This window comes from Gavialis gangeticus, unplaced genomic scaffold (genome assembly GCF_001723915.1).
Source record: "Gavialis gangeticus isolate Ggan-Ray unplaced genomic scaffold, GavGan_comp1, whole genome shotgun sequence".
In the NCBI taxonomy this organism is placed as follows: Eukaryota; Metazoa; Chordata; order Crocodylia; family Gavialidae; genus Gavialis; species Gavialis gangeticus.
The window spans coordinates 42,559,659-42,572,521 of NW_017728997.1; the positions used below are offsets into that span (position 1 = coordinate 42,559,659).

Sequence of the window (12,863 nt, forward strand, 5' to 3'; positions counted from 1 at the left end):
CAATATATTACAATATTTCAACACTAGTTTGATTTCCATACAGACAAAGCCAAATATAACTTATTTATGAATTGTTATTTATAAACTCAACTGAGTTTTATACAGTCTATTTTTTTAAATACATAAAGGAAGCCATTGCAATACACTTAAATAATGAAATGGCCTCCATCACTGAGTGTTGCACCAAAACAGATTCAAGCAGTTTATTTTTTTTTAAAAGAAAGAAAACCTGATCTTTCCAAATTTTAATCTGAAACAAAGGAAGCCTGTTTCACTGCCCTGTGTATAGGATCACAATGCTACATCCAATATGTTATATTTTGGCTTCTTTTGCTATTTGCTAATGGTATCTACATTATTAAACAAAAAGTAGCAGGCAAAATCAGAACACATTTGTAATAAAACATCCAGGGTGCAATATTACAGAAGTTTTCAATGAGCTGAGCCATTTTTTTACTACTTCGGCAGGAAGTGCTTTCTTAACCCTACAAATAGTTAAGGATATTATCTACAGGTTTGTAAACAAATTACATTCTTTTCTTTAGGACATAAATAAGTTAAAATAGTCAGAGCAATTTGAGCAGAAACAAGGCAACATGCCAACAAAGAAACTTTATATATATATATATAACTATATATATATATAGAGAGAGAGATAGATATATACATATATATATAGTTAAGTATGTATACATTTATATGTATATATCTCTATATATAGTCTCATAAATGCTTATTAAATTCTTCTGTTCAACTGGTGCAAATCTACTGTGCAAGTTAAGCTTTGCAACTTCAAAAAAGTTATTTAAATTAATCTATACAACTGAGTCCATGCCACACAAGCATTTAAAAAAACTTACAGACCAGTGAATTGGATAAATAACCTCAGAAAGAAGTCCACTGCAGGTCCTGCTTAGGAAAAAAAAGAGAGGGGAGGGCTGGAAGTGTACAGTACATTCATGCAGGATGTTCTGTTTGTTCGTTTGTTTGTTTTTTCTGCAAGGGAGAAGAAGGTGTATGTAAATCAGCCATTCATTCTTTCCCCAAAACCACTGTGATTCATTCACTTGTCCCAAAGTGAGTAAGAGTTCAAACAGCTTTTCAGCCAGCAAGATGTTCATCTCTCTCTCTCTCTCTCTCTCATTATCTATCTATCTATCTATCTAGATAGATAGATAGATAGATAGATAGATAGATAGATAATGAGAGAGAGATTCCTGTTGCTTATTTATTTATTTATTTATTTATTTTTTGCAGTGACCTTTTCAGCTAAAGTGATGTCTCCAGGCTATGTATTGGGCTTCCTGGACTAGAAGAGGTAGCTGATTTACTTGTGTCAGTTGTAAGATTTATTCCACTGTCGATAGCACTGTTGTTCTTGTTTAGTGACGATGGTGGACTAGAGTTTTGCTTGAGAGCAGAGTCTTCTTCTAGGTCTGTGTCATCAATGAGTGGGATGTGGGGTTGGGAATCTTCTATCCTAAATTCAGGATGAGTCATAAAATTGTGAATGGAGGTTCTAGATTCTGGTTTTTCTAATCCTTCATAGAGAGAGCTACGGAATGCCTTCACGACGCGGATCTGGGGAGGAAAAAATGAAAGAGACATCAGAGGTGACAGTTTTTACAGAATAATGTGCTAGAGAATATTTTCGAAAACTGTAGCATATGGTTAGGGCAGTGCAGGCAGCTGAAGTCCATAGTCTCGGATGTTATATGCATAAACGAGTGGCTCAGTTTTGTGCATTTTGAGTATCTGTACCAACTGCAATATTAAAATAAATCAAGTTTAAAGCCATCAAAGAACTGATGGGAAGCACTGGTTAAAGAAAGCAAACGTCCACTCATGTGGTACATCCCTAGTAAAAGACAAGCCGTGTTAATTGTATTGCAAATGTATAACCATGCATGTTGATAGTTTTGCAGTGAGTAAGTAAGAAGACTTTTTTTAAGTTTGATTTGGATATTAAAAAATATAACGTATAACATATCACACTTCTCAAACAGGAAAGCACAAAACACAGACACAATTAGGTGAGTATGTATGAGACACACACACAGGAGCCAAATGTAAAATCAGAAAAAATATAAATGTTTTCAAAGCAAAATCTAAATGAAGGCAGCCAGAAGCACAAAAAAGCCAAGCAGACAAAATACTAGGCAAAACCATGCTACCACAGGAAAAAAAAGTCACAGTCACTATGTGAACACAGATAACTGGCACACAGCTACACTTGGAAGCCTGGATAATGTGAACATATAACTGTTGATTCAACTTTTAGTTTTCCTTCATGCATATGTGAGGTAAACACTCGAGTATAGACCCACTGTTCTAGCCATTTAATTTGTTTAATATATAAGGAATAGCTATAAAACAATGTACTGTTTGTTGGGTTGCACAGAATTGAGTTACTAAACAGCAAGTTCTCTTATTTTCTGTGTCTCACCTGTGAATACTGTTCCCAAGGTTAAATTCTGAAAACTGTACATTTTATGCCAAATCTGCAGTCCTTATATTATGTCAGCTGAATTACGCCAGGATGACTCTAATGCCTTTTACCACCAGCTAGGGGAACACAGGTGAAAGTAAGCTACAGAACTTTCAGTGGTAGTGCCACAATGCTCTGCCAGTAAGAAGTGACAGGAACAGAAGAGCATTGCAGACTAGGGACAATCAGTGTTGTATGGCCATTGGAAGGGAAAGGGTGCTAGTTATAACTTGGTAACCAGTCAGTCAGCTTTGAAAAGAAGTGAAGAGTGCACTACATGCTACTGGTGAGAAAACATCACTTTTTGAGAGGGAAAAGTCAGAGAGAAAAAAACAGAATGGCAAAAATATGATCTCTTGGCAAATGCTTTATGACTAAGATATGAGTTCTATCCTTCCCCCCTCCACCATTTATGAGTGAATTTTTAGCATCTATTTGAGTGACAGACCAATAGCACAAGCAGAGGCAGAAAATATGCAAGCAGGCATTGTGAAAGCTTTACACAAGTTGAAATGAGTTGGTGGTACATATCTGTATCACTGTCCTATGTGTGATTATGCTTCTCATTAGCTGGCCTTCAGAGTAGTCATAAAAGTTAAAGCATCTCTTCCTTTAGCTGGCAGAGGCCCATGTTTTAGAAATGAATTGTCCAATTCCAAGCTGCATGTGAGTAGTTTAACTGACACTATGTTATCTGAGTTTTAGAGCTCCTACAGAGTCTATAAGAAAACAATAGTGTTGGGAAAAGACTTCACTTTAATTGGAAGCTGATTTGAATTTGCTTTCTCCCACCTCTTTTCTTATTTATTCCCTCCATGTTGTTTATTCTCAAATCCTGTCATCATGATGAGAATGATGGCCATTTGATATTAGATAGCCCTCATTCAGCCCAAGTATTTTCCATTTCTTGAAAACGCACATAATAACACTAGAAAAGAAAGCCCCAATCAGAGTGCTCATTTCTTTGCTGGGACCATGTATTTTAGAAGTGAGGGAGACAAAGAATTGGCTTAGTAGGACAAAATGGCCTAAGCAGGTTAAGGGATGCAGGAGGAACTGAAACTCCAGGTGGCTGGTGGAAGTGTAGGAGCAAAACATAGAAGCAGAACTTCAGGAGTGCGAGTGGGTGTCTGAATTGCCTGAATATTACATATGATGAAACAGGCTCACAAAACCTGATATGCAGAGTTCCTGGTATTACAAAACTCAGCTTTATGTGACTCAAGACTTCCTGAATTGTACTGTGGCACTTGGTTGTTTTTAATATGTACAGACAGAAACTAGAATAGGACCTTAATTTGCACCTTTAAACACAGGATTCAAATTCACACTATATTTCCAGAATAGACAAGCTGGAGTAGTCATTTCCTAAATTATTTAGGCACTTCCAACATTTATTAAAGTGAAAATTTCAATAGCCATTGTGTAACAATAATCAATAATATTTTTTGCAAGGTGATCCTTAAATTGGGGCAATCTTGAAAATAATTTTAAACTGTAAATGTAATAAAGTGTACAGTACGAATGCTTAAACATGTTTTAAGCATTCCTACTGTACACGGTGAGTTGTTATGGTGGTGGTGGCTTTCTAAAATGTGATTTATCATTTCTTCCATACTTTCTTGGTACAAAATGCTATCTGAATAAAAAAAAATCTTCTTATCACTTATCGCTTAGTTAGCATCTCAATGTATTTGATCTATTTGTGTGAAAATTCACTTCCATTCCCTTCAGCACAGCCAGTTCTTATCTCAGAGATTTAGGTTCTAATCTGTCAGGTGGATTTTTTTTAAGGTGAATTACTTTTTTACTCAAATAAAAAGCCTTACAGTTTCAAATTGTACTTAAATTGATTCTTCAGAACTTATTTAGCTACAGCTTTTATTGAGGTCATAGTAACCTGTACTTCCAGTCTGTATGCTAAACAAAGAAGTAAGATCTTTAAGTAGGCAGAACTCCCTCTTAGCTCACTGGCAGTCCTATCTGACTAAAGCCTGCAGGAGGTGGCAGAGGGAGGGGCAAACAGAATAGGATAGACTGTATATATAGATTTTAAATACAGTATTCCCAAACTTCATTCTATATTTAGGCTAGAATCTCAATTGAATTTATACTTGAGTGTGAACTGTTGAAATATAGCTTGGTATTTCAAAGTTACCTCTCTCTTTACTTGGCTGTAAAGATTTAAGTTCAGCGCTTACTCCACTGAGGTTGATACAGCAAATACACACAGCATTTCAGGAAAATGCAATTCCCTACTTATTGTTAGATATTAATGGCATGATAAGTAGGAAAAAAACACAAAACACTCTACTCATATGCTGGCACCTTTTTGTAGCAATAGGCATGTTCACACTGTAGTTGAGAGGTGTGATAGCAGCAAATAATGCAAACCTGACTTAGCTTTAATCTAGCCATGTTTGGTGCCAATACCAATGAAAACCCACTGATCAGTATGACTATACAAGTCCTCTTGGTACCTTGAGTATTTTTTGGATAATAGGAAATTAGGAACATTTTTCTGATTGAAAAAATATATAGTTCCTTTCGGAAAAATGAATTTAGCCTCTTATGTTCTGTACCTATCTCTCAATGACTTCTTGTTTACATAGAAAAACATGGTTTGGGCTCTTTTTCATAATTTTTTTGTTATCAGTCCTGCAGATTCAGCTTGGGACCTGAAAGGTAACACTTCTTCTTTCTAGCTTGACTTATTGTCCCCAGTAAAAAAAATCCTGCAGCAGAAATATCATTCCAAAGTATGTTAAAAATCTACCACAACGGGCACATCTACACATGCAATTAATGTACCTAAATAAACTCTGGAACAATATGTGCCAGCATTTATTGCTTCTGGGTGCAGCCTTTACATGTGCACCTGGGACCACAACAGGTTGAGTCAGGGCGGCACAGCCCTAACTGGCAGGGAAACTAGAGGATCAGCCTGCCGGTCCAGAGGTGCTCCCCAGAGCTCAATGTGTTGCGGGGGAGCTGGATTGGGCATGTGTGCGCTACAGTAGGGAGTTAGGCAGCTGGCAGCCCTGCATTGTAGCACCCTTGTGCCTCAGCCAGCCCCAGTCAGAATCTACGTGTGCATTGTGGCGGAGTAAAGAACTCCACCATAGGATAGTACTGGTGTCAGGCAGTACTATCCTACAGCAAAATTAATTAGTTTAGTTCAGCCTAATAGCTCCATGTGAGTAGATGGTGATGCCTTACTGCAAAGCTAATTAGGCAACTCCACAGTAAGCATCTTATGTAGATGCCGCCACAGATACATTGATGCTGATGCTACCAAAAGAATAAACCTTTTTTTTTCCAATTAAACTAAATGGAAACAAATCAGTATACACATGAAGCAGGTCTACTGAATACTAAAATGCTATTGTCACTCCACTTTTATATAAAGTTGCACTAAGACAATTAAAATACTTTATTTGCTTAAGTAACATGGCCTCAAATCAACAAATGTCATAAATGTGGAGTTAACTTTAGGTACTAGAGTGTACCCAGAGTAATGCCTAAAGATAGCCACATATAAGTATTTGTCCTAAATCAGAACCTCTGTGCAATAATGTTGTCTATAATTATATGTATTATTGTAAGTTTAGAATCTCACTTCTGAGTGGGCACATCTACATGTGCACTAGACAGTGCAGTTGCTGCTGCGCAGTTATTTAGTACTTGCTTAAGCAAGTACTAAATGACTATTCAGTAATCGATGTTACCGCACAGTCCAGATGCCACATGGGTCTTTTCCCACTCTACTGCACAGTAACAACAAGTGACTGTGCAGTAGCTCATTGCTACTGAGCAGCAGCATCGTCATCATGGTTCACGCCTCCTGGCGCTATGTCACCACAGTAACAAGCTACGTGTTTGTCGCTATGGCAATGTAGTGTCTCATATAGATGCACCCAGTGAGTCTTGTTATTACTGTGCCTTGAGTGACAGCTGGGGACATACCTATGTTGGATAGAACCTGGAATGTCTTAGTTCTTATGAACTGTGTGGAATTAATGTAATGAAATTTTGTTATGATGTCAACAATGGCAAGGGAAGACAGACAGTGTGATACATCTCCCTTTTCTCACAGTAATGGAGACAACAGAAAAAATGAACTGCTTTTAACAAAAGACTGTGGGGACAACATTTCTGGACATTTCAACATGGCTATAAGTTTCCACTTCTTTCTTCTCTGTAGCTGTAATAAAAAGGCTCTTCAGTTTCACCCCACCCTGAAAGTTAGACTTAAAATACTGCATCAGGCAAGAAAAGTAAAAGAAATATCATTTTTAGATCCTGCAGATTTTTTCCCCATCAGAAGAAAAAGTGTAAGCACAGAATCTCACCCCTAAGTCCAACAATATAGGTGGAATGCACAAGACCTGTGTAAAGATCAACAGGTATAGGACAGCTGGTAGTGTATGGGCTTATACTCGAATGTTTACCTAGCTTCATATAAGCCAAGTATCTTGAGTTTGGTTCACATTCATTGTAGGCTCAAGGTTAAAGACTCACAACCTCTTTTTATTTCACTCTCTCCTGCTGAACCCTTTTGTCCAGTGTTCTCTAGCCCTCTGGGAAAACAAACACATTTAATATTCAGACAGTAGAGAGTAGGGCACTGCAAAAGCAAATAAATTCAATTCTACTGAAAATTCAGTAAGGTGATTAGTATAAAAATGTAAATGAGGCCAATTTTGCAAAGAGATGCCAACTTTTAGATATAACTGATACCACTCCAAGTCAAAACTATGACTGTGCAAAGGTAACAGTGATAGCATTTGGTTAAGTAGCATAGCTGTTGTAAAGTAGCTGTTGTGTTTAAACAGAACACAAATAATTCATATGTTTATCACTTGTATTATCACACAGGTAAAATATGATAAAATGATCATAAATGGTTACAATGTATGTACTGAAGTCACTTTCTAAATATGGTGAGTAATATGTTCTATATTGTATGGCACAGAGGTTGAGAACATTACAAGGTAAAATGAAAAAGCAGTAAATTTTAGAAGATAATAAAACTTCTCTTTTTTAACTATCATGAAATGAATACGAAGTCTTTGGGCTATATTGACAATATTACTCTTTCTGTGTAAGAATACAGCAGCTTTCATACGTACTGCTGGAACACTATTGCATGTTGTAATAGTAGGGGAAGAGAATACTGTGTGCACTATTATACAAAAAACAGAAGGGGCCTGATTTTGATGTATCATCACTTTTATGCTACTATTACTTCATAGTATAAGATCAGAACAATGCCTAAAGTATCTACAAGCACAGAGCAGTACAGGCTGTTACTGCACCGTCATTCAGTACTTCTTAAAGGGGCCTAATTTAGGAAGTACTAAATGAGGGTGCAGTAACAATGGCGCCATAGGGACATGTGTAGACGTGCCCTCTGTCTAATAAACTGAGCAATATTTGGCTGTATATTTAGTTTTGCAGTCTGCATAATTTCCTTACGGGGGAACCACAAAGAGCTATCTGACCTCAGATGGCCACATATAATGCCATAGTATCCTTGTGGAAGTCCTTGGGATCCTCAAGTTTTACAGCAGTGTATTTAAGATCAGAATCTACCTAATATTTCTCACTAAGGAGTAGGTATATTTTTTCCAATATCAAATTTAGTCAACTTAAAAATAATGCATATAAAGATATAAGAAATATTTTAACACTATGGATTCTAGAGTTTTGAAGAATGTACAGACATAAATTCAGATTTATTTTAAAGTCAAATGCTGTTTGTTTTAGTATTTATATTCATCTCATAATGTTGAATGTACATATAGAATTAGCCTTTTAGTAATGCATGAAAGGCTGGCAATCCCATTGAACTGACAGAACTCACATGAGTAAAATGAGCAGGATTTGTCCCACTTTCTGGATGTGATCAGCTCTGTAGCTGATACTGATGGCTTTGATATCAGTGTCTTAACTTTATAAGGAATATGTACATATTTTCTTAAGTGTTGCTACATATATATAAGAAAGTTTTATATATATATATATATATATGATATAAATCATCGTGTGTGTAATCATACACACACGATGATTTATATCATAATTTTATATATCTATATGTAGCTATAGATCTATATATATAAAATCTGTGTGTATTATTTACAGTTAATGCAAATGTATACGTATTCTTTTTTTGGCTTCATGTTTAGAAGATTCACCATGCATAAGAACATAGCTGATAAATGTTAAATAATCATTCTGAATTTGTGTGATCACATAATGTGTACATTAGCCACTATGTTTATTCTAGATAAAAATGGCAAAAGTTAACTCTCATTTAAAATGAGTTTATACCAAAGAAAACAATCTATGTTTAGTACCATGGACTGGATGGTATTTTAAAATTATATATTGTATAATAGATTATAATTAAGTTTGCTAAACATTTTTCCCATAAAACCACTAATACAGCTTGCCTCAAGAACATTAACATTTGTGTTAATGGGGCAAACACAATGCAACGATTTTTACATGATTTTTCCTGGCAAGTTTGATTGAAATATCTGCCTACTTAATTATGGAAGAATGAAAAATATAGATTTTTCTCCTTTAGAATAGACAACAAACCCAGTTTTGAATAGGAATGCAGCAACATTTGTTAACCCTTGAAAATTGAGAGACTAAAATAATTTAAACTACAGGGTATCCTTTTTTTTCCTTTTTGCTTGGAAAAATTAAGAAAACAAAAGAAAAGAAGCTGCATGTAACTGAAGGGAAATCTTCTGAGCATATTCAATGTGCATCTGTTAGAATTCTAATTAGAAACCAAGCCAAGAAATTTTGGCTTTTGATTATGCATTTTTCCTTCATGTCCTTCCCTGCTTAAATGAAGCTTCTTCTATTGCTATTGATATAAGAAAGATTGCAAATGTTTTTCCAAGAAAAAATCTGAACAGAAATAATAGCCCCAAACATAGAAGGAAGGAAGGACTTTGACTTTTTAACTACTTTATTTAGGGGTTCAGGATACAAAAAGTTGGCCCCTCCGGGGTCCAGGTCCAATATACAAAGCAAAGACAAACAAATTACCATCAAACCAAGAGCACCATGTCATTACATTTATAACAGCACACCGTGACAGACAACTTTGCTGTATTACATGTTGTGCATAACATGCTGTTATGCGGTTGGAACATTGACCACATGGTTGTATAGACTAAAGCCCTCTATAAACAAATTATTCCTACCCTGCTGTATCCAATCATACATGTGACAGCACCTTCAACTTCCCACACAAAGAAAAAAGCAAAAAGCAGCCTGGTGAGAGCCCAGGGTGCACCATAAGCTGGGAGTTGCAGTCCAACACTGAGCCTGCCCAGTAGCCCAGACTGGTCATGACATCAGAGCATGTATTGAAGATGGCTGTCCTCCACATGGCACACACTCCCTCAAGGGCCCAGCGTGTCTCAAAGGTGGGCCTGCCAGAGATCAGCATGCTCAAACTCCAGCAAAAGGCGCGCCTGCACCAGGAGGCTGAAAAACCACAGGGCATCATCTGAGCTGGTCCCAGCAAGCCGGTTGTGGTGGTTCTTGAGGGTGACCATCTTGGCCTCATCCAGTAGAAAGTTGGCCAGGCATACAATGCCCACTTGGCCACCCAGTAAGGGTAGGAGCACGTGTAGGTGGTCTCTGAGAGGCTCCTGCCCAGCACCTGCAGTGGTGGCTTGAGGGTGACAAAGAGCGGCCACAGGCAGGGATAGTTGAGGAAGGCATGAATGAGGTTCTCAACGCCCCCAGGGAAAGAGGGCAGCTGTGTCAAATTGGGACACAAACATACCCATGGCTAGGATGCTGTGCAGCAACCGCCACTGTAGGTTGTCAGTCTTCTTGGTGGTTGGCGGCTTATACAATGTGCACCAAGCCAGGTGGACTGGTGGGAAATCTGGCAGCCCCAGGCGCTGTTGCTATGGTGTATCGAGGCAGCCTGCCCAGGCATACAGGCTTCTACATGACATAGAAGCAACCTGTGTCACTGTCAGGAGGCACAGGGCGTGTCAGCAGGGTGCCAGGCCCACCGGCCAGCTCACTGGCCACAGCTGGGGTGACTGGCAACATAGGAAAAGCCTTGCTCAGGGTATCCATGGTGTGGGGCACCTGGAATACCTGGAGATGGTCATCTAGGGTGGCTGTTGCCTCTGGTGGGAGGGCAGCCTAGATGCCATGCAGGAAATGGCCCATGCTGCAGACGGAGTGCATGCCTAGCCAGGTGGTCAGGGCCTTGGGAGAGATGGAAAATGCAGGTGCCGGAAGCAGAAGGTGGCCTGCCAGGCTTGTACCATGCCATGGTGGAAGGCTGGAAGCACTGCCCAGTTCAGCAAGAAGAGCTCCCGGTTGAAGCCAAGGGCTCCCACCCTCTGCAGGAAGTGGCACACCAGATGTTGCCAGGGTAGGCACTCCTCACCATAAAGGAGTCACTGAAGGGCTGGCAAGTGGAAGGCAGCCACCTGCTCCCCATGTCAATCAGGCTGTGGCCCCCCTTGGTGACAGGTAGATAAAAGAGTTCGTAGGATACATTGGTGCCTATCCCAGAAAAAATCTACCAGGAGGTACTGTAGCCTCTCAAGTAGATCCTGTGGTGGGTTGAGTATGGCGTACCAGTGCCACAGGGTCACCGCCACAAGGTTGTTTGCAATGAGGACACATCCATGGTAGGAGAGGCTGGGTAGGCACCAGTGCCACCTTTGCAGGTGGGCCACCACCCCGCCTCAAGACTGTCCCAGTTGCACACCATGAAGGTCAGTGGCCCCAGGAACATGCCCAGGACCTTGAGGCCCTCTCAGTACCAGGTGAGGTCCCCTGGCAAATCTGGGGGGGTTCATGCTGATCCACACACCAAGCAGCAAGGTATCACTCTTGGCCCACTTGATATGGGCCAGGGAGGTACATTCATAGGCTCACTGGCAATCCATCAGAGCCCACACATCTTCCTAAGCATTAAGGAAGATGGTCATTTCATCTGCATGGCCAATGGCAAGGCTACACCACTCAGGTAGTGCTGCAGTGCATGCAGTAGTGGCTCAATGGCCAGGACATAGAGCATGTCCAACAGGGGGCAGCCCTGATGGATGCCTTTGTGTGCTGGGAATGGGGCACAGAGCACCCCGTTCACCTTGAGCAGACTGGAAGTGTCTTGGTACAAGACCCAGAGGGCCCTGGTGAAGAGGGGCCCAAAGCTAAAGGCCTCCAGGGTCTGGAAGAGGTAGGTGTGGCCCACCTGGTCGAAGGCCTTCTCCTGATCCAGAGTGATGAGGCCGATGTCTAGGCCAAAGAGTTCACTGTTTGTGAGTAGGTCATACAGCAGGAACAGGTTGTCTTGAATGGTCCTGCTCAGCATGCAGTAGCTCTGCTCAGGCCCAGTGACGGAGGTCATGATGGTGCAGAGGCAGGTCGCCAGAGCTTTGGCTAGAATCTTGTAGTCTATGCACAGCAGGGAGACCGGCTGCCAGTTCTTAATGCATCCAAGGTCCCCTTTCTTGGGCAGCAGGAAGAGCACCACTTGGCAGCAGCTGATCAGCAGGACCTTGTCAGCAAGCCTCTCTTGGAAACTGCACAGGAGGCAGGAGCTGAGGAGAGGCCAGAAGGTCTTGTAGAACTCAACAGGTAACCTGTCAAGACTTGGGGCTTTGCCAGAGGTGAGGCCAGCTGCAGCAGCTGCCAGCTCCTCCAGAGACCATTCTTGCTCAATCTCACTGGCCTCCAGGTCACAGAGATGTGGCAGGCCCTCATGGAGTTCCTGTGTGGCCTCAAGGCAGGACAGGTTAGCCACAAACAGGTCACGATAAAAGATGATGGCATACTCATGTACTTCTCCCGGGTCCGTGATTATCCAACCCTCAGGGGTCTTGAGGTGATCTAAGACTTTGCTTGCTGCCCCCCGCTGCTCCAGGCTGAAGAAGTGGGTTGGGGTGTTGGTTTTTGCCAGCTCTTGGTAGCCAGCGTGGATCCTTGCTCCGTGGGCTGCACTCTCCGCTAAGTCACATAGGCATTTCCGGCAGAATTGGAGGCTCTCATGCAGCACCACATCACTGCTGGCTGCCAGCAGTGGATTTGGCAGCACAATTCATTTGTGGCCAGCTGGGTGCACTGGTCACAAAAAGCCTGGATCTCTACCTTGCCCACGTCCCACCATAGTTTCCAGGAGGAGTATCTCAGTCTTGTGGCCTCCCAGCCCCACCAAAAGTGGGCAAAGCAGTCCCAGAAGTAGGAGTCTTGAAGCAAGCTGATGTTGAAGCACCAATAGGGTGCCCACACACAGGATCTCTCTGGCAAGCTCAGTTCACAGAAGGCCGGGCCGTGATCTGACAGGCCCAAGGGAACAATGCGACTGCTGTGC

General features: G+C 40.8%; 1 protein-coding gene across 6 annotated transcripts in view; it reads right to left on the reverse strand.

Moving 5' to 3' along the window:
• Positions 1 to 1,188: 1,188 nt before the first annotated feature.
• Positions 1,189 to 12,863, reverse strand: part of ATP2B2 (ATPase plasma membrane Ca2+ transporting 2) — a 744,290-nt gene continuing 732,615 nt past the window's right edge. For 3 of the 6 annotated variants that reach the window (XM_019505109.1, XM_019505107.1, XM_019505106.1), the window contains one exon: positions 1,189 to 1,581. In XM_019505109.1, coding sequence (XP_019360654.1) covers positions 1,270 to 1,581 — 312 coding nt within the window. In that variant the 3' untranslated portion in view covers positions 1,189 to 1,269. Of the gene's footprint in view, positions 1,582 to 7,012; positions 7,069 to 12,863 lie in introns of all 6 variants that reach the window. The other 3 variants (XM_019505111.1, XM_019505108.1, XM_019505110.1) reach the window with 2 other exon arrangements.